At 49.2% G+C, this 25,880-nt stretch overlaps 1 protein-coding gene across 1 annotated transcript; it reads right to left on the bottom strand.

Annotated features, from left to right (window-relative positions):
• Positions 1 to 1,255: 1,255 nt before the first annotated feature.
• Positions 1,256 to 24,595, bottom strand: PRAG1 (PEAK1 related, kinase-activating pseudokinase 1). Its single transcript, XM_027891841.1, has 6 exons — positions 23,738 to 24,595; positions 22,358 to 22,748; positions 19,153 to 20,987; positions 10,022 to 10,179; positions 6,045 to 6,778; positions 1,256 to 2,569 (listed from the first exon to the last, which is right to left on the bottom strand). Exons 2-6 carry the CDS (start codon positions 22,712 to 22,714, stop codon positions 1,532 to 1,534), a joined length of 4,122 nt encoding a protein of 1,373 aa, XP_027747642.1. The 5' UTR covers positions 22,715 to 22,748; positions 23,738 to 24,595; the 3' UTR covers positions 1,256 to 1,531.
• Between the last annotated feature and the right edge of the window lie 1,285 nt (positions 24,596 to 25,880).

The following is a 25,880-nucleotide window of genomic DNA, read 5'->3' as shown; positions in this document are numbered from 1 at the left end:
TGCAAATGGGTGCCCAGCCAAGGAACCATCCCCTCCCATCAGAAGTAATCATAGCCAAACAGATTAAAAACAAAGAAAATCCAGGTGAGAAGCCTGGAAAGGATTCACAGAAAGTGTATGAAGTGTCAAAAAAAACCTAGGGAATTAAAATTTCCCATAAGAGTAGGCTGGGTCTGGAGGTGAATCAAGGCTGGAGGAAGGCACTCGTTAATTTTTCTCTGTTTGAGTTGGGAGGGGGTAACTCAGCTTGTGACATCCTGTCTCAGCTAGGCAGATACTGGGCTCTCTCTATGCGTCCCAAATCTACCCCTTCTCCAAGGACTGCAGAACTGGTGCCAGGAGCAGGGCAGCTCACCTCTGCCTGGTGTTGGGGTGGAGAGTAAAACAAGCCCACAACCTTTTGGAAAATCATTTTTCTCTGAGCAGCATGGTCTCTCTACGAAGCTGAGTAGCTGCTCTATGTCTGGTAAGAGGGAAAGGGGCTGGAGGGAGCCAGGCCAGATTCTCCCTCTTTTATTGTGCTGCCCCTGCATCACATCTGTTGCAGGAGCACATTTGCAATGCACCCAGCCACCTGGGCATTTCTAATTCAAACATGAGCAGCAATAAAACTCTCCCAGCCTTCAGGCTGGTGCCCCTGGCCTTTCACATGCCAGGTCATCTCTCAATAAAGGGGTTAAATAAATGTTAGACACTAAGTACAAGTGAAGTACCAGGCAAAGGGAAGGAGCTGAAGGGATAGGAAAGCAAAGCAACCTGGCCCTGACTTCCCCTCCAAAGCCTTGAAGGTGAATTGGGGATTTTCCATTTACAAGGGGTAATTCCCAGCATGCAGCAGCATCATCCTCATGAACAGACCCATCCCGGGCTTTCTCTCACCCTTTCATATCCAAGATCCTGCATGGCTGCCCCACTAGAGAGGAAAGCCATGTTAGTATCTAACAGAACTAACAGGCACCTGATACTGAATTGCCCACAGTGAAAAATGCAACCGATAAACAGAAACAAGCAGCAATTTTTTTTTTTTTTAAGTAAGAAGCAGAATGGATGCCAAAACCCATAAAAGATGCGAATTTGAAAGTGCCTCCCGGTTCTCCCTTGCAAAGCAGGTCCCCAGGAGAAGCAGTCAACCATTCATCTCTGCTGCCCACCCTGGAGCATGGTGGTATTCCTGGGCTCTGAAGCTTTAGAAGAGGAGGGGATCAGAGGACTGTCCCAGAGGCGCAGAAATCAACTCAAGTATACTGAGTTCATTAGAAACATGCACACACGCAGGCAGGACTTTATTAGTCCACATTTAACATACCAAAAAAAAAAAAAAAAAAAGAAAATTCCCCCCAAATAGGGGTAGGTTCCCAGTTTTGCCTGCTGAGGACACTAAACATGTCTGGTGCACTCTGACTGGAGTGCAGGGCCGGAGCTGAACATGCATCTGCTGCTGAGACTCCAACCTCTCACATGTAAAGGGGCTGTGTACCTTTAGCTGCAAGGCAACCAGGAGCCCTCAGCTGCCTCCCAGACGCATCCGAGGTCAGAGCAGCTGCAGCAGTTTTAACGTGTGTAAGAGGGAGGCCGGCTCAGCAGACGACAAGTACTGGCAGCACAGCCAGTCCTCCAGTTCAATGCTCCGCTCTGTGTCCACAGCCCTCTCTGCAAACTTCATCATGAGCAGGGCACGCTTCATGTCCACCCAGTTCTGGAGCACCTGGCGCAGGGTTTCCTCGTGGCTGAGGGGCTGCTCCATGAGGTCTTTTCGGGGCCCCCAAAGCAGACACTGCAGCATCCGCTTGGCCTCGGTGATCCGCACACGCTTGATGGGGTCTGCTTCCAGTAGCAGGTGGGCCAGCTGCTGGAGCCCCCGGGAGTAGATGGACAGGCTGGGTAGAGCAGGGAGGTCCTCAGGGCTGTACTCCTGCTCCCTGAGGTGCACCTTCTCCTCAAAAGGGTTGGGCTGGTGCAGCAGTTCGTAGATGAGAATACCAGTCTGAAACTCATCAAACTTCTTGTACTGAGAAGCCGACACAATCTCCGGGGCCAGCCGGGCCTGGCTCTTCTTCAGTTTGGAGTCTCCAGTTCCAGTCTTCTGCTTAGCTTTCAAAAAATTGCTGATGATGAGGCGGGGTAGGTGTTTGTCTTCTTTGGCTTTTGCATAGCTCATGGGGGGCTTGCAGGGAACGAGCAGGAGGTTCTCCAGGCACAGGTCACGATGGATGATGCCATGCTCTTTGAGATGCTCCAGGCCGTTGCAGAGCTGGAGGAGCAAGAAGCAAACACGACGTTCGTAGAGCTCAGGCTTGGCTTGGTGCAACATCACTGAGTCCCTCACAAAGTCGGCAGTGGTCTGGCTCGGCACCTCGCGGGTAATGACCACCACACAGTCGTGCTCGCTGGCAGTGCGGGACGGATAGAGGCCATCCCCAGGCATGCTTTTCCCCAAATCTGAGGCCAGCAACATGCTAGAGGGGACAGAGGCCACAAAATGACCGCAGTCCTGCTGGATGTTGAAGTGGACCGGCACAGCGGGGCTGCAGTACGAAGCAGCCACCTTCGACTCTTGGGTTTTACAAATCTGTGAGGAGAGACCAAAGGAAAAGTCTCATCAACCAGTGACAGGGCAGAGACTGGAAGCTGAGAGGTGGATTCCTACGCTGTGAGTTGCAGATGCTAAGACAACAGGAGAAGCAGAATGCACATAAGTCCCTTAAGTACTTTAAACTATCTCCTGGCTTGAAGATTGCTCTCGTCCTGCAACACCCCAATGTTAGCAACCAGATGTGCGTGTCACATTTCTGAGCATGCTTCTTTTGCCAGGCAGTGCCCAGTAAGTACAGGAAAGGAGGATGGTAGCCCTCCCATGAATAATTTCTGGAGGTTTTGTTTCATTGCCAATAGAACCAACATAGCTTTTACATCATGGATGTCATTGAGATAAACTACTACAACCCAGAAGACATTGTGCAGAGAGAAAAGCAAAGCCTGTGGCAGAAGTGTGGCACTTCCATCTCCAGAGATGGCAAACACTTGCCTGGATGAGGCTCTGTGCAACATGACATGTCTGCGAGCATAGTGCTGTTTGGAGCGAGGGGTGGACAGAGACCTTCAGCACTTTCTTCCCATCTAATTCTTCTCTGGTCCAAAGCCCTGGAGCCATTAGCACATCCTCCTCAACCATCTCACTTCCTTGTGTCAGCAGCTATTCTCAACCCCATGATCAATGGCTAAGGGAAACCAGCAACAAGCTGCACTCATCAACACAAGGGAAAAAAAACACCGAAGAGAAAATGGGTGCTAACAACAGGCCTAGAAATAAGTGAGAGTGCAGCAAACTCTAGGGGGAAAAAGTCTTTTATAATCTAGATTTTCTTAAACCCACATGACTTCTCTCTTCAGTTTGTTCTGTATTTTAGCTTTATGACTGCATTAGAGAATAAACAAACTCAAACCCAGGTCTATTATAGGAGTGTCCATTAGCTTATGGGACCTTCTGGCATTTCTATTATACCATTTTTTCCCCCCTTTATTTAGTGATGTATTTATATCTCATCCACAGGAATCAGCAACAGGCTGAAACTCAGCATAAAAGGTTTCAAACCCTGGAGCATGCCACTGCCAGTCATAGCATGCGTGCAAAACTGGAGGAGAAATCAATTTTGCCTCCGAGTTAAAATATGCACAAGAATAGAGACGAGCTGGATAAGTGGGGGCTGCTTTTGTACTCCTTTAGCAAGGGTTTGAATCTAGGCATTTGCAGGTAATTCACTCAGATGAGACAATACTGTGGAGACGAGGCATTTCAAATCCCTATTGTCCCTCTCTTTTCTAAACAAAAATACCCTGCCATGGCTGCATGCTTATTTTGTGGAAAGACAAGCTTGGGAGAGCTAGGCAGACTGCAGATTAACGCAGTGGGACCCAGGATGACGCAGAGGGTCCCCAAATGCGGAGCAGACCTTCCAGCCCTCTGGCGAACAAACCTGCTTGTTCCTCCCCACAAAGGAAAGACGTGTAAGGCATAGGAAAAGGGCAGAAATTCCTGGCAAGAGAGGAGTCTCTGGAAGAATAACTGCAGCCAAACGAATACAGGGAGATCCTCCCCATCCAGCCATTCTTCGTGACTTTGGCAGCACCAGAGGCATCCTCCATGCTGAAAGTTCCAAGCAGGAGCCTGGGGCTGGCTTAATCACGCATCTCTAAGTGGAGAAAGAAGCCAAGGCATGGAGCATATCTTGGCTTAATTCCTCTAAAGCCATTTCACATAACCCTGGCTCCTTCAAATCGTTTTATACATAGCCATGTCTGCCTTTGCACCGCTCAGACTCTGGCTCCTGCTCCTCAGCAGGCTCCTTGGCTTGGGATCCTCTGCCCATTTTGAACTCTCCAAGTCTAATTTTGTAACAGGTCTGTGATCTCTTTCATGTCAAAAAAATCTGTACCAGAAGCCAGGTGGGGCAGCTAGGAATCTAGCTGGTTCACAATTATTCATTCTCTGCTTCGGCTACCAAAAGGATGGTGTCACACAGGAACATTGCAGGAACTGTATCCCTGCACATGGCTAAACACACACACAGCATCACTGTGCTGGCACAGAGGATGGCCTTGTTGGAGTGGTTTGGCCTTTGTTAAGACGCTCTGCAGTGTACTAAGGGCACAGAGTAATCCCACATCACAGGCAGAGATGCAAGTGCAGTCCTGTGAAGAGTTTGAAATGTGCTGTTTCTGCCTTGCCAAGAATTCATGCACCACAGCCGTAGAGCTGAGCCACTGAACCCCACCTAACACAGCAGGCAAAAGCAAAGGTGTGTGCGTGCCATAGGAACCACAGACTGAAAAGGCACACAGCAGTTCACCACACAGTTCTGAGGCTTCAGGAGGAAAGCTGCAATGGATTTAGGTATAACACACAAGAAAAGCTGCAGCTTGGAGTGCCTGACTAGGGGTTTTGGCGCAAGATCTCATCTAACTCCACTCTGGTTACTTACAGCCTCCCTGTTGGGGTTACGGTACTTCTTTTACTATATGGAACTGGCTTTAAGCTGTCACTTAACTAAAACATCCCCTTAGGGTTCATAATGATGGAAATAATTCAGCAGAGATTTCTTTTTTTTTTTTTTTTCCTTGCTTAATCCATCGCTGACTGCTTTTTTGGGAATTACTATAGGTTTTGAAAACAAGCTGAAGAGTAAGCAGCAATGAGATGTCCCTGGTGTTAAGTCAGAATGGAAATGAAAATCTCTGTATTCAAGTAGTAACATGGATCAAGAACCAAAATCTGCAGGATGTCCATGGAACAGGTTGGATAAGCTTCTTTATCCAGGTTTCAAAGAGCTGAACTATTGCACCTCAAGTTTCCATTTCAAACACGTATTCCATAGAGTTACAGGAAAATATTTCAGACCTGACCTTAAACAGCATGTCTGGGTCAGCCCTGCATTGTTTAATTGGCATCTGCAATATCTCATAGCCTGCAGTTTCAGGATCATATAAGCACTCACATGGTTTCTGGGTCAGATGTTCCACTTAAAAGGCAGGCAGAAGCAAAAATGCTGTCTTTTGAACAGCCTTTCATCAGCTTGTGTCATCAGAGGCAAATGCCTCCGAGTTTACAACAGAGTATTTGCACAAAGATGTTTTTAGAGAGAAACTGGTTGGGTTTCAGACCCCTTTAGCAAGAAGCATCTGACTGGCATTTGTTATAACGAAAACCACTTCTCCAGATTAACCTTTGCCAGTGGTAGGGAAAGAGTGGCAATTTTGGAAGTGGTTTTGCTTGCCAAACTTCCCCTGTGAGAAATACAAGCAGAGAAAATAGGCCATTGTGCGCTGATGGTGCTTCTCAAAGCACCATCAAAGGTGTACTGCAAAGTCTGCTTCTCACTTTGTCACTCAAATCCATACACCAAAAAGGGGGAAGATAAGCTTGAAGGTTCAGTCCCAGCTCAGCTACTACGGACTTCTATTCAGCCTTGGACCCTGCAGCTCTCTGCCTTATCCTCCCAGACTGGACAATGGAGGTAAGCCTGGATACCTCCTGGTTGTGGACTTACCTTCACAGCGTAGGTAGTAGAAGGGTCCTTGGAGCAAGTGGCACAGTAATATATTGCATCCCCTGAATCACAACAGGGCTTGTTGCATGTCAGCTTGAAGAGTGACCAGTTGTTCTCGCTGAAGTGCAGCTCGTTCTTCTGCTCCCGCATGAAGCAATCCTCACATTTGGCAACCAGGCGGCGCAAGGACTCAGCGTACAGGGCCCCCAGTTTGGTGTACACCCCTTCCTTGTTGTCGATGTTGCTCAGGAGGTTGTGGAGGCTGGAGGCCGATGACACCTGGCTGGACACACTGAGCTGCGAGGAGGAAAGGGACTGGGGGTTTCTGCTGGGGACGCAAGCCCCTGAGCTCTTACCGCTGGCTGGGCCCCAGTAGCTGTTTCCTTTGGAGCCTTTCTCCAGGGACTCGGAGGAGGAGAAGGCGCCGGGGCGGCCCCCCAGGCTGGCTGGGTGGATGAAGGGAGGCTCCTCTCGGAGGCAGACATTGCTCTCAGAGTGGCTGACATTCAGCCTGGGGCTGGCAGCACCCGCTGCTTTGCCTGAAGATGCCTGTCCCCCGAAAAAGCCATCTGGAGAGGACACTGTTCTGATCACCGTCTTCTTCTGGGGTAGAGGGGGCGGGCAGCTGGGGGCAGAGGAGGGACCATCCTCGCTGGAGACGGGAAGGAAAGGGACAGGGGGAAACACTTGGCTCTCAGCTGGAGGGGGCGACTGGCTTGGCTCAGATGAATGTCCTAGGAGACAACAACACACAAGAAGATATCATGAGTGGCCCTTGCAGGCTGGGAGCACAGGTCCTTCTCCATATCCCTGACACCCCCAGGGCCCTGGCTGGAAACACAGCAGCAAGCTAGGTTACATTTGAACCCAGTGCACAGTCCTCAACAATTCACGACTGCAAAGTTTCACTGAAGGGGTTAGGGATTTAATCCAGTTTAATACAGCAGGTCTGCAAAACAGGCTGCAACCAGCCATCTAGAGAAATGCACTTCCCCACCCCCGAAACCACTCCCCTATGAGCTGCATATACAGCAGTAAAAAGGTAGTAGAGGGTAAATATTTAAGCTGTGATGTCATCCACAGGGAGGTAAGAATGGAGCACTCTACACAAGGACAACCTTTAAAACACAGCCTGTTTCACCTGGGAGCTGCCACCCAGTGCTTCAGCAGCACGGTATGGTAAGGACAGAGTGACTCATGCTACTCAGCTCCAGCCCTCTGGCTGAACCAGAGCAGCCCAAGAAGTATATTGAACCTTTCTCCCTGCTTCACACTGGGTAAGGGTCACTGAGCAAGGTGTGGGATTTCGACAATTTCCATCCTCCTGAAAAAATCCGGCCTCCACCCCTGCCAGTCTCCCAGCTTATTGCCAGACCCCTTTGCTCAGAGGGCAGGCTTGGCCCCACTACATACCAATAAACCTCAAGCAGCTCCACATGCCATCTGCACATGGATTGGGATGGGATGGTTGGCTCACTTTGAGCAGCAGTAGCAGCTGCTTTCCTGCCTGGGCCAGACTGGAGAGGGGTAGTACACTTACATGTCATGGAAAAATTAGGACATTAGAAAAAGGGAAAAAAGGTGATTTGACCTTGAAATAAAGAGCAGTAATTTCAGGTCATGGAGGCAGAACAAGTGAGGAGTGAAGGGGAAATTAAAAGAAAAGATACAATAACTTAAAGGGAATTTTTCTATGCCACTTGAATGACAAGTGGGACTATTGATAAACTCTGGATCTCCTAACAACTTGCAAGCAAGTGTAGACCTTGAAAGGTGCATGGTGGAGTTTAGCTCCAAGCAAGCTTAGCAGATTTCCTTCTTTAAATCCAGCTTCTAAAGCTGCAGAGTGGTAAAAACCCATCCTTCCTCCTCACAAAGTTGCTGGTAAGGATTCAGCTGCCAGGAGGCACTTCCCCACAGTGGCTTTCTGCCTGCTCCACAGGAACGCCCAGGGGCAGTTTCATGTCAGCCCAAAGCAGACACTTGTCTCGCTCACAACCCAAGTGACTCACAACAATCAAACGCAACCTCCAAGGGCAGGGGCTCAGATTCCTGAGTTTCCAGCCTGTTCTGGAGTGTCACTTGCAGGCTCAAAGCGATAGCAGCTGTGCCACAGCAGCAATCCCTGTTAGTTGCTCATCACCTGAGACCACATGAGGTGAGGGCAGGTCCCCTAGTTCTCTGCTACCAGGGTGGATGCTGGCATGATCTGGCCCTGTCCCTCCCCACCAGGGTTTGGTAGCACGATGTCAATTTTCATTTGTCCCCTCCACCGCCAAGGGTGCCTGTATGGCACTGCCAAGGCACCTCCTGTAATGCACCCCATCACAGCAACATCTTTTAGAGATACCTCAGGAATGAGCAGCACTGATTTTGGCTTCTGCAGGAGATGAGTTTCCCACACAAGGCGGTTTCAGCTCCCCATTTCTGCCAATACTCTCAGAAACAGCTCTGTAGGAAATGCGCATCAGCATGTGGGTTTTTTGCCCCAGTTCTTGGATGCTGAGCTATCTGACTCCTGTTGGACCCTTGCCCCAGGTGTCTGCCTACATTGCACACCCAGTCACCCAACAAGCGACTGCTCTCCAGTTTCAGCTGAGAAGCACACGGCCCAACAGTTGAGATGTGTGCCCCAAGCTTTAATGAAAACTCAGACATCTGCATCGCACCGTAACAGGTCCACAGGAAAGATTCCCTCCATTAAAACCCTGTAAAAAGCCTCAGGCAGGGATCATTCAGCATGGCACCTCTTTCCACTTCCATCCAAGGGGCTTTGACAGAGCATGCAGCCAAGAAAAATTCTTCAGCATGCAGCCCAGAGCACCTCAACAGAGGCATCTCTGCCAGGACATGCAGCTGAATCCCTGTTTCATAAGGCAAGATTTGCTTGCGAGAGTATTAGGGAACAAACATCAGCACTGGAATCTTTCGCAACCAGTCCACATGCCTAGCCCACAAATGCCAAACTACTCTTACCTTTTTTTTTTTTATGTGCTGCTGGGCTCTGCCCCAAGCAGAGAGTAATGAATTAAGCCCTTTCACAACATTCCTAACAGTGCTCTCTGCACCTTCAGCATAGAGTCCTTCTGCATGTCAAGGGCTCAAAAGATCCCCTCCACTTCATATTTTAACATCTGACAGCATAGCCAATTAATTTGAGCTCACCTCAGTGATTGACTGCATAGCTTCATGCTTGCATCAGCCAAAAAAATTGCGTTTGAGTATTCACTTAAAAAAATCATCTTTCCCCTGATGGGTTTAAACAGTTGCTTCTGTTAGTGGAAGCAGAGAAATCCTCTTGTCCCTATTATTTTGGACAGTGAAATGCTTCTGTGCCCAGCAAGTAAAGATCCAACACATGAGAGTTTTTCTTACCCCTGTACAATTTCCTGGCATGGGTCTTACTCTCAGACTCCAAGTTAGCGGTGGAAAAATGGAGTTTCCAGAGCTCTGGCTCTTAATTTTATTGCTGCACATTGTTGCTCTTGGAAAGACAGAACTTCCACTACACGAAGGTTGGTTTTGCTAAGGAAATACTTTCTGAGCTGCTGAACATGTTAGTGCATGTCTAAGTTACGCACTGATGAAAAAAGTGACTTCATAGTAAGTATTTTTTAATCTCAATTAAACGAGTGCAGGCAGATTTTTTTTCCCCTTCAAGAAATAACCGGGAACACAATAAGCGGGAGAGATCACCTCTAGTACAAGACTCCTTCTGGTACTCCTCAAAGCTGTGGAGGACTTTCTACGGCAGGACTACTTGTGACCTCATGAAATGCATGAAGCTCAAGCAGGATAAGGACAATGGCTTTCAGATGGAGGTTTTATCCAGACAAGAGGAGAGCTACAAGGTGAAAGACGAAGGGTTGTTGGGGGAACTAGTGGACCAGACCCTCACGATCCCTGCTCCGAGGATGCTGCCCCAGCAGTGTGCCTCAGGTACAAAGCTACCTCTCCCACACTCAATGGTCACTTACTCCCATCACTCCCAGTCTGTGTGTCGGAGTCAAGGCTGTCACTGGAGCCCGCTGTGAAGCTGACGTGGACGCTCCGGAAAGGCGGGCTGAGGCTCTCGGCAGAGCTGTTGCTGACCCTCTCCAACTCAGTGTTACTTGGGTTCATTTTCGGAGTGTGCCTAGAGAGAGTAAAAGAGAACAGTCAGGAGAAAGATGGCAAAAGATACCCTGCGTGCACTTGTGCACGGAGACTCAAGCTGAGGGCAGTGTTAGCTTGGTCTCTGCCTACCCATACACTGTGCAGCCTTTTAACATGCCAGAGCACCTCATTCCTGTGCATTTTTCTTCTTCCTCCAGCACCTGGGGAATGGTATCCCACTGACTCTGGGCAGGTTATAGGCTTACAGTCCCCATGCCAGCCTTGCAAAGGAAACTAGCTGGGCCTGAGCAGAAAAGGAAAACCGATGAGCCAAAAGCATTCAGCCCCATCTTGCACCTCCTTTGCCTAGCGCATGTGAGGTCCTGGAACACACCGCATTTTGGCCACCATCACTGGGAATTGGGGATACACTACTGTTTGCCTTCAATAAAGTTCTCATGGGAAGGAGTAGTATCTCTCCTCCCATTTTACAGAAGACAGGTCAAAGCTGGATGCCTGAGCCCAATCCCTTCATGACAGAGGGACAAGTAGAAGAGGCATCCATCCCTGGCCGCTGTTGTCTCCAATAGTGCATCACAGTAATAACCAAAACCTTACAAAAGAAGGAGCAACTCTGCAGAAAACGTATCTCTGCCAATCTCTGCATGTCAACCTACCACACAGTTTTTAATGTAAGAACTACAGTTTTCCATGCAGCTTCCACCTTAAAAAAAACGAACCATAAACCAGGCTCTTAAAACCTGCCAGGTCATAGTTTAAGTGATAAGTTCAGGCGAGCAGGACTTCTTGCTAAGATAAAGCATTTTCCCTGAATTTTGTTCATTTTTTCTGCAGTGGAAACAAACAGAAACTGTTGAAATCAGGCAGCAGAGCAGAGCATAAACACTCCTAGCTTTGGTACCGTTCAGACTCTGTCAGCCAGCAAACAAAGATTATTGGTACACATTTTCTAAGTAAAACTGCCAATCTGCTGATAAAATTCAAGACATTCATTAAGAAGGTAAAGAGGTTAGTGGCAGACTGGGACAGAAGTAAAAGGATTTCCACCAGCTATCTTGCTGGAAGGTATCTGGCATTTCCTAATCAGACGGTTGGATAGCTGCTGAGAAAGACAAACAAAAGACATGCACAACAATTTTCTTGTGGCACCCTGTTCACATGCACAGGATCCCTCCTTGTCCAAAACTCCCAAGCACGGCAGATGCTATGAGAGATTTTCATTTAAAGACTGAGAAATGTTTCGTTCCCAATCCAGACAAAGCACTTACTCTCATGTCCGCACCACCACATGGAGAGCAGAGTGTATGAAAAGCCCGGAAGAAACTTCTGCCAGACTTCCTCATTTGCCTGAGCAGCCTTGGTCTAAAAATACTCAGAGGCTGATGAAAATAAGACTCTAAAAACCACTTCAGGTATAACCTCAGCAGAGACACTGGTCTTGCACCAGTGATGAATTTACCATGGCAAGCCTCTTGGGGATGATTTACAAAACTTCACAATGCACCACATAAGTCACAGTTTAAAAAATGAGAGGGAGGGAGAGAGAAAGAGAGGTTGAGATTTTAGGTCTGTTACAACTAATGCTGTTGAAAGCAACCAACTGCACTTAAATACTTTTTTTTTTTTTTTTTTTTTTTTTTTTTGTTACTATAATGTTACAAGTTTATCCTATAATTTCCTCACATGTTTAACTTTTAGTAATTTGGGTGGAAAAAACACAAGGGTGCACACCCATGCGGGTGCACTGTCTGACCTGGCAAGAATCAAAGAAGCATTTGAATCCATAGGAGAAGAAGATTTTTACGAGAGAGCTGGTCTCGATTCGCACAGATGTTTTCCAACACAGTCCTCCCCCCAGGCCCCCTCCCAGAAAAGTTGGTGCATTTCTGTTCCTTCCCCATCACTAAGCACAAATTCACAGAGCTGCCTTACCATTCCCGCACTCAGAGAGAGATGGGACTTTGCTCGGCGCGGTCCAAGGTCCACCGCGCACGGCCACACCTATTCCTCCAAGCAACCTGGGCGCAACGCGGCGCCTGCCAGACCCGTGCTGGCTGCTGCCTGTGCTGAGCTCAATGTCGCGGTGAAATCAGACGCACAGCAAGCCCCGTTTCCTCTCCGTACCGCCGCGACTTATGTAAAATGCAGTTCCTGAATAGGCGCACCGAAATAGAAATTGTTTGCCGCTTAAACGACATCCTGCCCTTGTTTCAGATGTTACAGCCCGGCCAGCTAATACCTCCTGGAAATACCTCTGCTTTACGTCTCCCTCTTTTCCTAGGAGCTGCTTGAAGCCCAGGCTGCAGCCTGCACAGATAAAAACACCGCCCTCTATACCAAAGAATTACTGAAAACACTTGCTAGGGTCAAACTCTCCCATTTCAGTAGAATTCCAACCCAAGAGCTGAACAGCTCATCACTGTGACAGCCTGTGAGATCATGATTTACAACTAACCCCAACTTCCCTTGCTTTGCTAGTGTTCCTTCCACCACATGTGAATTCAGGGGCAGAAGTGTCTGTTCTCCATCTTGCCCTTTTTACCAAAAGATATTGGAAATAAAGAGTATCAACCCATGTTAAACCTGAAGAAAACATTAGGATTTCTGTCCCCGCCCTGTCACTGCCTTGCAAACATCTTCAGAAAGATATAACAGTGGTTAATTTATATCCATCCCAGAAACGCCTGCTCAGCACCTTAAATATAAACCAGCAACTTCAAGAGCAGCACCAGAGCCTTCTTCATGTGCCTGTGCATAAAGAACAGGTCACAGGAGTCAGCCCTCCCAATCTAATAACATAAAACAAGTGATTTCACAGATTTACAGCTCTCCAAATTATTCTGATGGCTTTAAATACAATTCAATTACTCAACATCCTCCATGCAACACACTGGCATATTCAGGCAACTCTTCCTGTTCAGTGCTCCCCAGTTTTCCCACCATAAACAATTTCATCCAGCTGACTTCCCACATGAGTTTCCACAGTCCTGCCTAAAACAAGTCAAGATTGAAAAGAGAGATCTTGTAAAAAAAACAAACCAAACCAAAAAAACCTAAACCCCAGAGTCTGGAGTTCTATAGTATTAAAAAGGGAACCAGCTCATTTCCCACGTCCCACATAGCATCTCTGGCGAGGCCACGCTTTGCCTTTCCCGCAACTCACATTCAAGCAGTAGCCATGTCTTGAATCTCACATTTCTTAACAAATTGGTGTCCCACCTGATGTTGCTAAAGGACTCCAAAATCACCAGCTGCATGCCTTGCACTTCTCAGAGAAAGCATGAAGATGGGAACCAAAGCATGGCTGCCCTAACCACAGCAGACACGCACGCCTTGGGATATTGCCCCAGGAACCTCTGGACATACCTTCGGCTTGAATTTCCCGTCTGAGATTTGACACGCAGATCTGGTTGCCTTCCCCAAGTGCAAGGGGCAGGAGGTTTTGAGAGTGGGAGAAGGCCACCCAGGCACAAGAGCTGCAAGGCTCCCGCTTGCTCCTTTCCAGAAGCCATCACATGCACAGCCTGTTGGCAGCTTTGGAAGATGCCACGGGGCATGCCTCTCCCGGAGCAGAGACCTGATCACAAGAAGTGCTGGCTCTGCACTCCTATCACAGGAGTCTCTCAGCCTTTCTGTGCCGGCAGGAGGGGGTCACTCCTTCTCAGCACAGATGACAGGACTTGAACAGATAACAGAGATGCTGAGCTTTATAAATCATGTGACAGGGGAACAGGGAGAGGAGAGCAGAGAACACACACAAATCACCACAAACCAATCTGCGGTCCAGGAGATGTTTGGTGATAATGTCAAGAAGATATCCCCTCCCAGAATAAAATAATGGAACTAATGCACAGAGGAGAGAAAAGTCAGACTGCATTACAGCATCAAACATAACATATGGCTGGGCATAATTACTACACAAGAGGAAGCATCATTGTACCATATGCTTGTCTATCATGAAATGTGAATAATTATATCTTCCTCCATTGCTGTTTCTTCCAGCATCTTCCCCTGCAAGCAGAGGGAAATTAAAACCCAGCATACAGGACCTTACAACATTTGAAGCTTAGATTTGTACTTATCTTTCCACTACTAGCTGGCAAATGTGGAGAAACCAGAACAGAGGTAAGGGAAAAAGAGGATTTTGAAACACTCCTAGCTCTGTTTAGAGGGGTACATACACCACTCCTCCCTGTACCAAAGGAGTTTTATGTAGAGTAGATTAAGTTGAAACTAGAGTTTGGAGTCTGGAGATGCACGGGAAAATTCAGATGGGGTGCAGAATTAAGATGGTAGATAGGTCAAAATTTAAATCCCTGCATACTCTGATGTTGTGAAGAAGATAACACACGTCATTTCAATTTCCAACTCTGTACTTTTTTAAGTAGTAAGACAGGAAACACACAGAAGAGTGAACGACTTTAATTTTAAAAGAAACAAGCTCTCCTAAAAGATTGGCTGATAAATCACAACCTTTTAAAAATGATTCACTGGCAGAAGCAGCATGAGAAATTCCTGATTAGTTTCAGACTAAAACCACCAGGGGAATATAAAAGGTGTATCCCCTCCCTGCCCTGGAGCATAATTCTCTCTCCTGCTTGAGCCATACTCTCTTTTCTTTTATTTACTTAAGTAATTATTAATTGTGTACTTAAATCAGTGCCATCCAGAGTTTCTTATTTATTTATTATAATTTGTTACATTAATAATAATAAATCTGTATTGTCCTAGATCAAACAGTAAGTACCTGCTATCATCCGTAGTCACAGCAAAAAGGATCAAAATTTGGGATCCTTGTGACTTCCAACCGCATTTGTAATTGCCACAGCGGCACCATGATGCCAGTACGCTTTTGTCGCTGGGCTACAGTCTGACACTGAGCTCCAAAGAGAAACAGGTGCCTCAGGAATGGCAAGGAAAGAGGAATACTCTGCCTCAGGTACAGTGCTGCTCTGCCATAGACTGATTCCTGGCAAGGGACACACAGCACAGTGCCACCAGCTAGCGCTGCCTCCTCAGCGAGGAACAAACCTGGCTCTTTTCCTGGCGATCCAGTTCCCAACACCTGTCTCTTCTCCTGGTGATCCGATTCCCAACACTAGTTTTTCTGAAACATTCCTGTGTTCTGTTCCCTCTGGCAGTAAGCGGTGGCAGCAGCACCGTAACACGCAATCTTGGCACACCTCACGCTCTTTTGTCCTGGCTGCTTTCAGCGATGACAGGTGTTGGGAAGTGCTGTGCTACACACCTTTGTTACCCCAAGCAAGTGCATTCAGCAAATTTCAGAAGCTATCTGCAGCGTTGCCTTTTGAAGGTGGCGTTAATTATGATGAAAACAGCTCAAGATGTAAAGCAGCATCACTGTTTCCTTTCTTTAAGAGGTACATGAAATAAATTAACCATCAACGTTTTGCAGGCTAGAAGAAACTACAACTATCATTTAGCCTGAGCCTCTGCATAAGAGAGACATAAATTTCAGCAAAGATTCATTCCTTGTGCCAAGAAACTGAAGGCCATGCTAGAGCACTTCACACCAAAGAACCTTTAAATCTTCATTGCACATACACATCCTGGGGATCCTAGTTTCCCTAGTGAGCCCTTTCCTTAGCCAACTACCTTCCCAGCTTTTGGAAGAGGACCAGCAACCATCTTCCCTTTCCAATCTCTTCCCTCTTGTAATTAAAACTCATTTGCCATTGTGTTTCAGAGCAAGTAAACATTAAATATCTATAATCTTTCATACAAGAGGATTGTATGAAGAAACAATTGCAAGAGATCCAGAATAGCTCTATACAGGATGAAACAGGTATAAATTCATTATTTTCCTTCTACATGCCAACTTTTAAACCCCTCTAAAATTGCTCCTTCTGCCATCCTCAGAGACAGCTTACTCCAACACCAGAGTTTCCTCAGTATCTGGCAGGAATGTACCCTGTAAAAACTTTTTCCCCTTTTAACTGTTAGAGCCAAGATGAACAAAACAAAATCTACAGACTTGTTTTTCCTTTCTCAGCTTTATAACTAGTTCAAACACACACGCAAGTTTTCTTTAAAGTAAGCAATTAAATTAAAATAGGAAATTCAAACAGACAAACTTCATTTTCCAGCATGAAATCAAATATCTTGCTGCAGCTTGAGATCTAGAAGGAAAAAGGGTCGTTACACGCCCTTCCCACAGCAGAGATGAACCCTGCTTTGCTAAGTCCCCAGCCCAAAGCCTGTGCCACAACCAGATCTATGCTGGCTTTAACTCCATCCATCCACCAAAGAAGCCTTTGCAGCTGCGGCACCAGGGAATGCCTCATGCTGAGGCGCTCAGTCTCTGTGAGGTACTGTGGAAGCATAACAGAAGGACTAGTGGTTCTTCCACTAGGGACAAACACATGTCCACAGACTGCCTGGCACTAGGAGAGTATGGATGCGCCTTAGAGTCACCTTTGTGACTCTCCTTCTTCAGGCATTTGGCTGCAGCCTGGGAGGAACAGATGGAATGCTCCTCCAGCACCAGGTCAGAGCCATGTCATGGCCCAAAGCTGCAAGCGAGGGCTGCCCGGGGTAACACAATCCCACTGTGGTGACTTTACCAGCTGTGCACGCAGCTATCCCTTCCCACCGCCCTGGGTGCTGCATTGACACGCTCAGAGACACCCTGGAGACAGAAACAAGAGCACACTGGAAGCAAACAAACAAAGCAACGATCCGGGTTTGCCCGGCTTGCTTGCAAAACCTGCCTCTGATCAGATCACTCCTCAGGGCTGAGGATTCAGTTTGGTAGTCGGAGGGAGGGATATGCTTTTGTGAGTAAAGCGCCCTACAGCTCAGCCAAAGGCATCAAGGCCCTCAGGAGGCAAATACCTGTAGCACAACACGCCCTACAGCCACAGGGGGTAACCAGCACCTACCTCAACCACCCAGCAGCGTTTTTGGCTCTGCCAGAGATTCTAGTCACGGATGCCACAGGTTCCCCAACCTCAGTCTCCCTGCCTGCTTTCACATAGGCTTTCTAGCACACAGATGCTTTCAGGATGACTCAAAAGCAACTGTTACAATTGGCACAGCCTGATCACACCAGGAGCAGGAAGCAGCCTCTCCAAGGAGCATAAAATGCTCCACACCCCTCAGGACGGATTATCATAACACCACAAGGAGGGCAACAGCAGGGCATGCTCCCGGCTTGGAGCAAAGCTGGTCCAAGTTACCCAGCCAAGGAGATACCCTGACACAGCAAGGAGCCCCCTGCCTCCTCCCAGCATCCATGAAGGCAGAAAGGAAACTCCAAGCACTGCCAGGGAAGCATCCTTGCCCTCAGTACAAAGGGCTCAACTTGACTGCTCCTCCATAAGCAGGAGCTCCTAGCACAGCAAGTGGAAGATATTGCTGTCTGAGTGCCCACACCCTTCTGGCCTGCATGGTCACCTCTGTCTGCTCTGCAGGGAAAGGAATCAGGTTCTAGAGGACTTCCAGAAGGCAACTTGGGCGTTTCCTAAATGATCACTGCTCAACAGCATCATATCTTCTCCATTGGGGCTCAACAAACACCTCATGTGGCAAATACAACACGGGCTGCTAGGAGACACCAAGTGGCATCTGTGTGCTCACTTGCTTGTAGACCTTTCCTTTCCTCTGACTCCAGCAGGCATGCAGCACCACAGCAGGAAGCTCAGCATTAAGAAGAACTAAAGCCATTTGTTCATCTCTTCCCTTTCCTTAAGAAAACTCATTTGTCCACCTGTTTGTCAATTTAAAACACTAGCTCCCTGGGCTAGCCAACCCCAAAACACACAGAAAATTCACAGTCTCAATCTGGAGATCATGATATCTACGCATAAGCTTGACCAGGGACCCCAAAAGTAAGTTCTCCTCCAAACACCCATCCCTTCTTCTGACTTTTAAATCAAGGAGCTGGAGACAAATCCATTGTGCAATGCACAATTTCAGGTACCAAAACTGACACACACAATAAAGCAAATACAGGATACCTGCAGAAAGTGAAAGTATCCCTCTCCAGTATGTTCAGACAACCTAATTCAGGGACAGCAAATAAAATTTTCTTCCCCCATTTCACCTTCTTTTTTTCCATTTCTTTTTTTTTTTTGTGACACACATAGCTGCAGATACTGAATGCACACAAAGTATTATAAGCCTGGTTTTGGTTTTTTTTGGTTCTTGTTTTTTTTTGTTTGTTTGTTTTGTTTTGGGTTTTTTTGTTTGTTTGTTTTTTGTTGTTGTTGTTGTTTGTTGTTGTTGTTGTTGTTTTTTAATTGCTTAGCAAAGCTAGTTTCTTCCCAGATGGACAGAACTCCCTCATTCACATTTGTTTTCTGGGGCCTGCTGTTGCCCTGCCTGCAAACCTGACTTCCAGGAGAGTGGTGAGCGGAAGGCTGTCTGAAGCCAGGTGGCTCCCACACAGAACAAGTCCATGTTGGGCAAGCTCCAATTACCTGCTTGCAGGCAAGAAGCCCTCCCTGTGAAATTGCAGCTTCCAGAGTTCACCTCAAAAGCAAAAAGACATTAGAGCCAGACTGAAAATGGAGGCCCTGGCTGTAGGCATTAAGATAAGCTGCCCAGTTCCACCTACACAAGGAGACTGCAACACCACATTTTCTGTCCTATTTGACATGAAGGAACTGTGCCAAGACAGAATGAAGATGACCTGGGAAACACCAGCTATCCCAGGCACAGATCTTATTTTCGCTTGAATATTGGGACTCAAGGCCACACCTTGCAGCCCTGAAGGGCTTTTACAAGTGCACATGCCATTCAAACCAAGGCTTGAAAAGATCAGACAGCTCTTCAGAATAAAAAGATATGTAGCTTTTCAGCTGTGCAGTCACCTCCCATGCTCCTGAAAGCCCACCTTTGAACAGAAAAGGAAGAAAAAAAGAACAGGAAGCACTTCCTAGCCAGGGAACCCCTGCAGCAAATACCCCAACTGCAGATGGTTCATAGACCACCACACATACACACACACACACACTCACGGGGGCTGTACCTGGACTGCTTTTTTGGTGGCGGCGGCGGTGGTGCAAACTCCATGCCATTACTCTTGTCTTTAGGGAAATCAAAGGAGAAAGAAGATGATTTGGTGATCCCAGCCTGGCTCTCCAGCATCGGGCCATCATCCACAAAGTCGGCACCAGCTTTTCCATTCTCAGCTCCTACTGCCCATGGGTGAGTTGAGAGCTCCTGCTCCTCCTCCTGCTCCTCCTCCTCCTCTATTCGGCACTGCTTGGTCCATTTTGGGGTGTAGTATTTCTGTCTCCTGTCACAGGACGAGCCTGCCAGGCCTCTACCGGACTCCTCCACAGGGACCCCGTTCACATGAGCGCACGGAGAAGGGGATGCCCCAAAGGCACCTGCATCAGTACAGCTCCTCGGCAGCAGCTGAACACCGGCCCCATCATGGCTGTTGTCATCACCGAACCTTGCCACATGGGAGCTTACTGGGGGCACACGGTTCCCCTCGCTGCCTGGTTGGTTGTTTTTGGACATCTTTGGGGGAATGGCTGGACCGTCACTAAGTGAGGTCTTGGAAGGAGCTGCCAGATGAAATCTTGGAGTGTTTTCACTTCCAGATGCTTGAAAAATCTGTCCAGGCTCAATGGCAGGTGATGAAGTCCCAAAATCGGGCTGGGAAGTGGGGCTGATACATGGCCACTGAACTCCTACTGCTGAGTCAGGGCTGCTGAGGAATATTGTCTTGTGATCATCCTCATTGTGCGCCGTCATTACAGTTATCTTTGCTGCCACCTGGCCAGTGGAGTCCTGATATTCCTTCTCACCTCCCAAAGCCCAGCCGCCATCCCTCCATGACCCATCAGCTTGCTCCTTGACAGTGCCGTGGGCCAGCTTCTCTGCTTTTGACTGCCCACTGACAGCCTTCAGCTGTGCCTTCCTCCTCTTGGTGCTCTCGGCATAGATTGGATCGGCGCAGGCTGGCTCGGTGAGGCGAGGGCGCTGCGGCTCCACCAGAGCCTGTTGAGGGGTGCCCAAACCCTCAGTCTGGGGGCCTCCTGTAACAGAGGGCTCCACAGGGAGAGGCGAGTCCTCATCCTCCCGGGACAAAGCAAAGGCAGCTGCCCTGCTGCCTCCTGTGCTCTCAGGGAGGGCGACAGGCTCAGTGTGGAGAGATGGCTTTTTCCTCTCTGAGCGCAGGGCATAGGGGAGAGGATCACCGTGGTCTTTTGGGATACAGAAGGCCACATTTACAGCTCTGTGCTCCTCTTCGCTGAACTTGACTGCCCGACCGCTTGGCCTAGGAACCTCGGGAGCATTCCGCTGCCTCCATCCGCAGGGAGCGTGACTCTCCTTCTCGCACCGTGCAGCCTTCCCCTCTGCGCAACACGACTCCCACGAGATGGAGTGCTCTCTGTGGCAGTTTGTGATCGAACAGTACTCACCCCCTTCGCTTTCAAAGCCAGAGGACACGTGACCACAGTCGCCCTCTGAAAGGAGCACTGCTCCTTCTCTGGCTGGGGAAGAAGGGCTTCTGCTGGAATTAGTGGTGCTTCTGTCCCCCAGCGCAGATGGATTAGGGCATGGGGCTCGATGAGGCAGGGCAAACTTGTCTTTGGTTCTGTCCTCCTGCTTGCCCACCTCACCCACAAGCACCAGGCTGTGGATGGAGACGTTTCTCTCCACTCGACTCTCCAGGCTGCGCAGACCCACCATGGAGTAGCTAGGAGGACAGCAAGACAAGCAGTCGCTGGGCAGGTTGTGAAGGAAGGGTTTTCTCACACCACCGTTGCCAAAATTGTCAAGGCAGATCCGCTCTGCATCTCCTGATTTCAGAAGGAGCTGCTTGCCAGAAACCACGCCCCAGCTGACCTGCACAGATCAAAGAGAAAAGTGCATATGTCAGGCTGTGCATACGCAAAATGAAAGAGAAATAAAATAAAGAAACCAACACGAAACACAAACTGCAAAAACTGAAGTCCACCTCTGCTGAACAGTCCTCTGGCATTCACCATCCGTTTTGCTGGGCTCATCCCACTGATAACTTCCACATTTCTTACTAAAACTACACTTGTCATATTTCCTGGACCATTTGCAATCCTTGCATTACTAACAATGGCAGTGCAGTGGAATAAGGCATTTTCCTTTCTCTTTCCATGGGTTTGCTGCCAGAAACATGTCCAACCTGTCATCCTGTCTGTGAATCACCGTGCAATTAAAGATTCAGAGAGGGAAGGAGTATTTGCACCTCTCTCTGCTTATTTTCATTTCACTTCACACTGCTCCAGAGTGTGTGACTCTGGAACGCAGACACAGATTATCACAGGTTATCCTTGGCAATGCTCAGCAGTAGGGACTGGGGAGCAGGCAGGGTATCTGAAATCTCTTCATCTGAGGGAGATCTATGCTGCTTGCCAAGGGAGAAGCAGGAGATGCAGAGTAACACACGTCTTTGAAGCGACCCCCATTCCAGAGTGGCAGAACCCGCTCCCACAGCGCAAAACTCCAGCTGGGGCGAAATCTGCATGTACCAATCAAACCCCACTGATGATGGCAGCTTGCACTCGTGTGCCCTTTACCCCTAAAACAGAAGAAAGGAATAGCAACAGGAGAGTAAGAAGAGAGCCAGTGAGCCCTGACTCTCCTCTGGGGCAAGAGGAGATAGGAGTACACCTATGCCACAGGCAGGGGGACAGCAGCCCATGCTTCACTCTGCATGGCTGGGACAGTGCTGGTATCAGCTGGTCAGGGTGAGGAGTGCACCACCCATCTTGATGCAACTCAAACCACAGGGCTTGCCAGTTTGCAGGCAGGGAGCGGTGCTACACCCAGAGGGCATTACTGCTCTGGCAAAGGTTGGGAGCCCAAAGAGTAGGAAGGTGGGGCACTTCCTTCCTCACCCACAAAGACCATGGATCCAGGTACCACTGACTGCAACCAGGCAAGACATCTTTTCTGTAAATATTCCCAGGAAAATAACTTTAACCTGCATCCTCATTTAAATCCGGAAATTCCTAAGGAAACAATGTAATTGTAAGCACCTTTGCATATGACTTGGGAGCAAAAGCTCATTCAGCTTCATCAAAAGATACTTTGAGAAGGCAATATACAGCTTCAAAACCTGAGTCAAGACCAGAAGGAAAAACAAAAAAAAAAAAGGAAACTGTTTTAACAGCTATTCCTGGCACCCCCGAGAAAAGGTAAGTAACGGGAAGTCATGCTTTGACTGGATTAATCATTACCTGTGACAGATCTGCATTCATATTCACATCCGCCCACGCGTCAGAGACATCCGAGTTTATCATCGTTGGCTTCACAGCAATTGTTGGCTTTGAGAAGGGGGAAGTATTTACACCTTCGTCGTCAAATGCGAGGCTCTCAGGCTTGGTCCTAACTCCATTCGGGAGCACGCCACGAGCTCCCGTGTCTGGGGTTGTTTGCAGTCGATGGGAACTCTTTGGGTTGAAGCAGTTTTTGCAGGAGCCGGGCTTCCAAACGTGTTCCACAAAGTCACTGCACGCAGACATCTTCAAATCCTCGTGGGTCAGACCGAGAGCCCACTGCGTCTTCTGCACTGTCCTCCGCTGCTCATTTTGCATTTGCTCCCGAGCCACTCAAAGTTCACCTGGTTATCTGGAAAAGCACAACGCTGTTTGATCAGTTTGATTATGCTCCCAAATGGGAAGATTTTTAATAGGACAGGTGATAATTAATCTTACTCTGCCTTCATCACAATGGCGTATTGTTTACAAGACTTTTTTCACAGCTTAGCTAAAGCCCACACAATCACTTGAAAAGCCTCAACTTCTAAGCATAGCTCTGTAATGGAGAAGACATCAAGCAAGCAGCATTCCTATGTGATTTAATTCCCCGTTTAATGAGCATGTGTAACCAGCCTCATGCAAGGTTTAGATCAAGGGTAAAGAAAAGGAGTCTTGGAAATAGCTGTTCACAGCCACAGAAGAAGAGCAAGGCAGGAAAAATTCCTTCTCCAAAGTGGCATCCTCTCTGGAAAATAAAAAGGCCTAGGGATACAAGGACGAGCATCAGCAACTGTGTAACCAAGGGGACCCAGCAACAACCTTCCTTCACCCAAAAGCGCCACTGTGATTGCTGCGGTGGTACACAAAGGCTTCTCTCCCACCCAGCGCAACAGAGAAAGGCAACAGAGAAAGGCAATCAGCGGGGCTGGGGCTGGCACTGATTTGAGCAAGTGTCTGGCAGAAAGCTCTTATCTGGTTTGCCAAGAGCCACAAATAACAGTGTCAGCTCGCTGAAACGATTCATTGTCTGCAAGGGGAGAAACGTTTTGCTCTTGGATTACTTACAGACAAGGATTCCATCCCATCTTCCTTCCCCAGGAGGAAATGCCCCAGGAACAAGACATTCCTTCCTGCATTCCTCTGCCCCCCCCCTCCTGGCCAGGTCTGATTGCACTCAGCCAGGAGCTACCTGGAACTAACAACTTTGGAGATACTTCAGAGGAGGACTCCCACAAAGCTCAATGGATTAGGGAAGAGAAGATCAGAGAATGCAACTTGATGAGAAAAATTGCAGCCAGCTGCTATGGGTGTCAGGGCACACAGCGAGCTCCCACGTGGCTCCACAGAGTCCTTACTCACCCAACCAACTTCAGGTCGTCATCTCGAGGCCAGGTGACCCCCAGGCAAACCGAGGCTCCTTCCCCAAGGGTCTACAAGCGAACAAGTATTTCTGTACCCCAATCCCAAAGGCACACGAGAAAAATTTACCAGCCTGATCCTTCAGCACTTCCTCCACACAGGCATACTGGAACCCCACCAGAGCTATGGACACCTTTGCAGTTGCACGCATCCCTAAACCAGCTTGGGCTTCAATAAAAACTCTTGCCTCATCTCTTGGCTCAAACATGCCCTGGCCAGCCTCTCCAACAGCCACCACACGGCATGGCACAAAGAAAGACAACTAATAAGAGCCTGGGTGGGACAAAGAGAAGGGGGGGAGCGCCACTGACCCACATGCATCACCTGAATTCAAATGCCACCTTTAAGAAGGGTGTCTTTGACCAGCTAAAGCATAAGTCTCTGCAGACGCCTTCTGTCTGGCAGGCCAATAAATTAGGATCTGATTCTTGAAAAAGCTGAAAAAAGGGAAATATCAGCGGGATTCACAAATCAGATTGGTGTATGTCTCTCTCTTTTTAGGGAAGAGGCTGTTTTAGACAGTTTTTTCCATGGACTTCAGAATTAATTAAATTAATTAAAGAGTCTGAATTAATCAAAGGACAGCGAATCACTCTCGAGCATATTCCAGCACTTCCAACGAGATTAACAGTATTTGCAGGGAAAACATCTTTAAAAAATATTCAATTCTTTGCATCCTTTCAGATCTAGCACTGAGTGTCCGGCATCACCCGAAGGTGAACAAGTGCCCTGATGAGACGAAAAAAAAAAGAAAAAAAATCAAAGGGAGGGAAGCAGCACCGGAGCCAGGAAAAACTCTTCACTCCTGATTTAATATTCGGCGCTGCCAACTGCCTCTTAAAGCCCGGGGTTTCCCTCTCTGCAGCTCGACCAGCCGTACCCCGGGCAGGCGGCCCGTTGTCCTCACGCCGGCTGCGCACCCGCGACCCACCCGCGACCCACCCACGCGGCGCCTCGTGGGGAAAGCCCTCGAGCCCTGCCAGGGGAAGGGGGCCGAAAGCCAGGACCGGGGGCTGCCTCTGGGCAAGCCGAAAGCCAGGACTGCGGTCTGAGGCATCGCCGGAACACCCCTCCGCCTCCCGGGACACCGGCAAGCACCCGATATAGCGGCTACCTGTTCTCCAGGACAGAGGGATGCCAGGCTGCGGCACGAGGATGCTTCGGTGCAAGAAAAATAAAAGCCCCAAACCCCCAGCCCAAGCAGCTCTGGCTGCCAGACGGTTCCTCCGGGGCGCCTGACGTCCACCGGGACCGGGAAAAGTTTACCGGGCAGGGCCTCTCCCGGTGCTCCCGGCGGTGCCGGTCGGGACTGAAGAGCGCCCCGCGCCGGCTCCAACCCCCCCGCCCCCCGCCCGCATGCTCGGTGGGCACCGGCACAGCCGCGGCGGCGCCGGGACCCCTCCCATCCCGGCTTTGTCCCGGGAGGCGGAGGCCCGGTGCCCGCCCCGGCAGCAGCTCCCCGCTCACCAGCCTTCCACGGCTCCGCGCTGCGCCCGCACAGCCGCCACGGCCGCCCCCGGGAGAGTGGCGAGCGGGTCCCCGCGTGGGCCGGGGGCCACGGCCGCCCCGCCCCGCTCCGCCCCCCGGCCCGCCCCCGGGGCACGGCGTGGGTAGCGGCCCGGGCGGGAGCGGCGCGGCGGCCCCCGCCCGTCCCCGCCTCGCACAAAGCGCGCCCGCACCCCGCAGGGGCACCCGCGACTGCCAGCGACATCCTCACCACCCTCCCCGGCAGCGCTCACGCAGACATGCACCGTCTCAGGGTCGGACAGTGGGGATCAGCCCCGGTGGGGGGAGGCAGCCACCCACATACCCATCATCCCCGCACAGACCCCGACACCAGCGTTTAGGACGGTACTGGTCCCAGCTGGAAGGTACCAGGAGCCAGAGGGTTCGCTCATCCTCGCCGAGCTTGCCAGACAAGGACATGGTGAAGCTCATCCCAAGGGGATGCTGTGGAAGGAAGAGGAGTTTGCTGCAACTGAAATGAGGATTTGACTCTGCTGTGCAAAAACTGCAGGCAGCATCTCGGGAAAATCCCAAGCCTCTGTTGGCATGGGAGGCTGGGCATCATTAAAAGGGAATA

Source organism: Empidonax traillii, unplaced genomic scaffold (genome assembly GCF_003031625.1).
Source record: "Empidonax traillii isolate 1590-97213 ecotype Southwest subspecies unplaced genomic scaffold, ASM303162v1 scaffold331:size1191723, whole genome shotgun sequence".
NCBI classification, from domain to species: Eukaryota; Metazoa; Chordata; class Aves; order Passeriformes; family Tyrannidae; genus Empidonax; species Empidonax traillii.
Note: the sequence above shows the minus strand (reverse complement) of the source record. Positions and strands in the feature narration are given on the sequence as shown.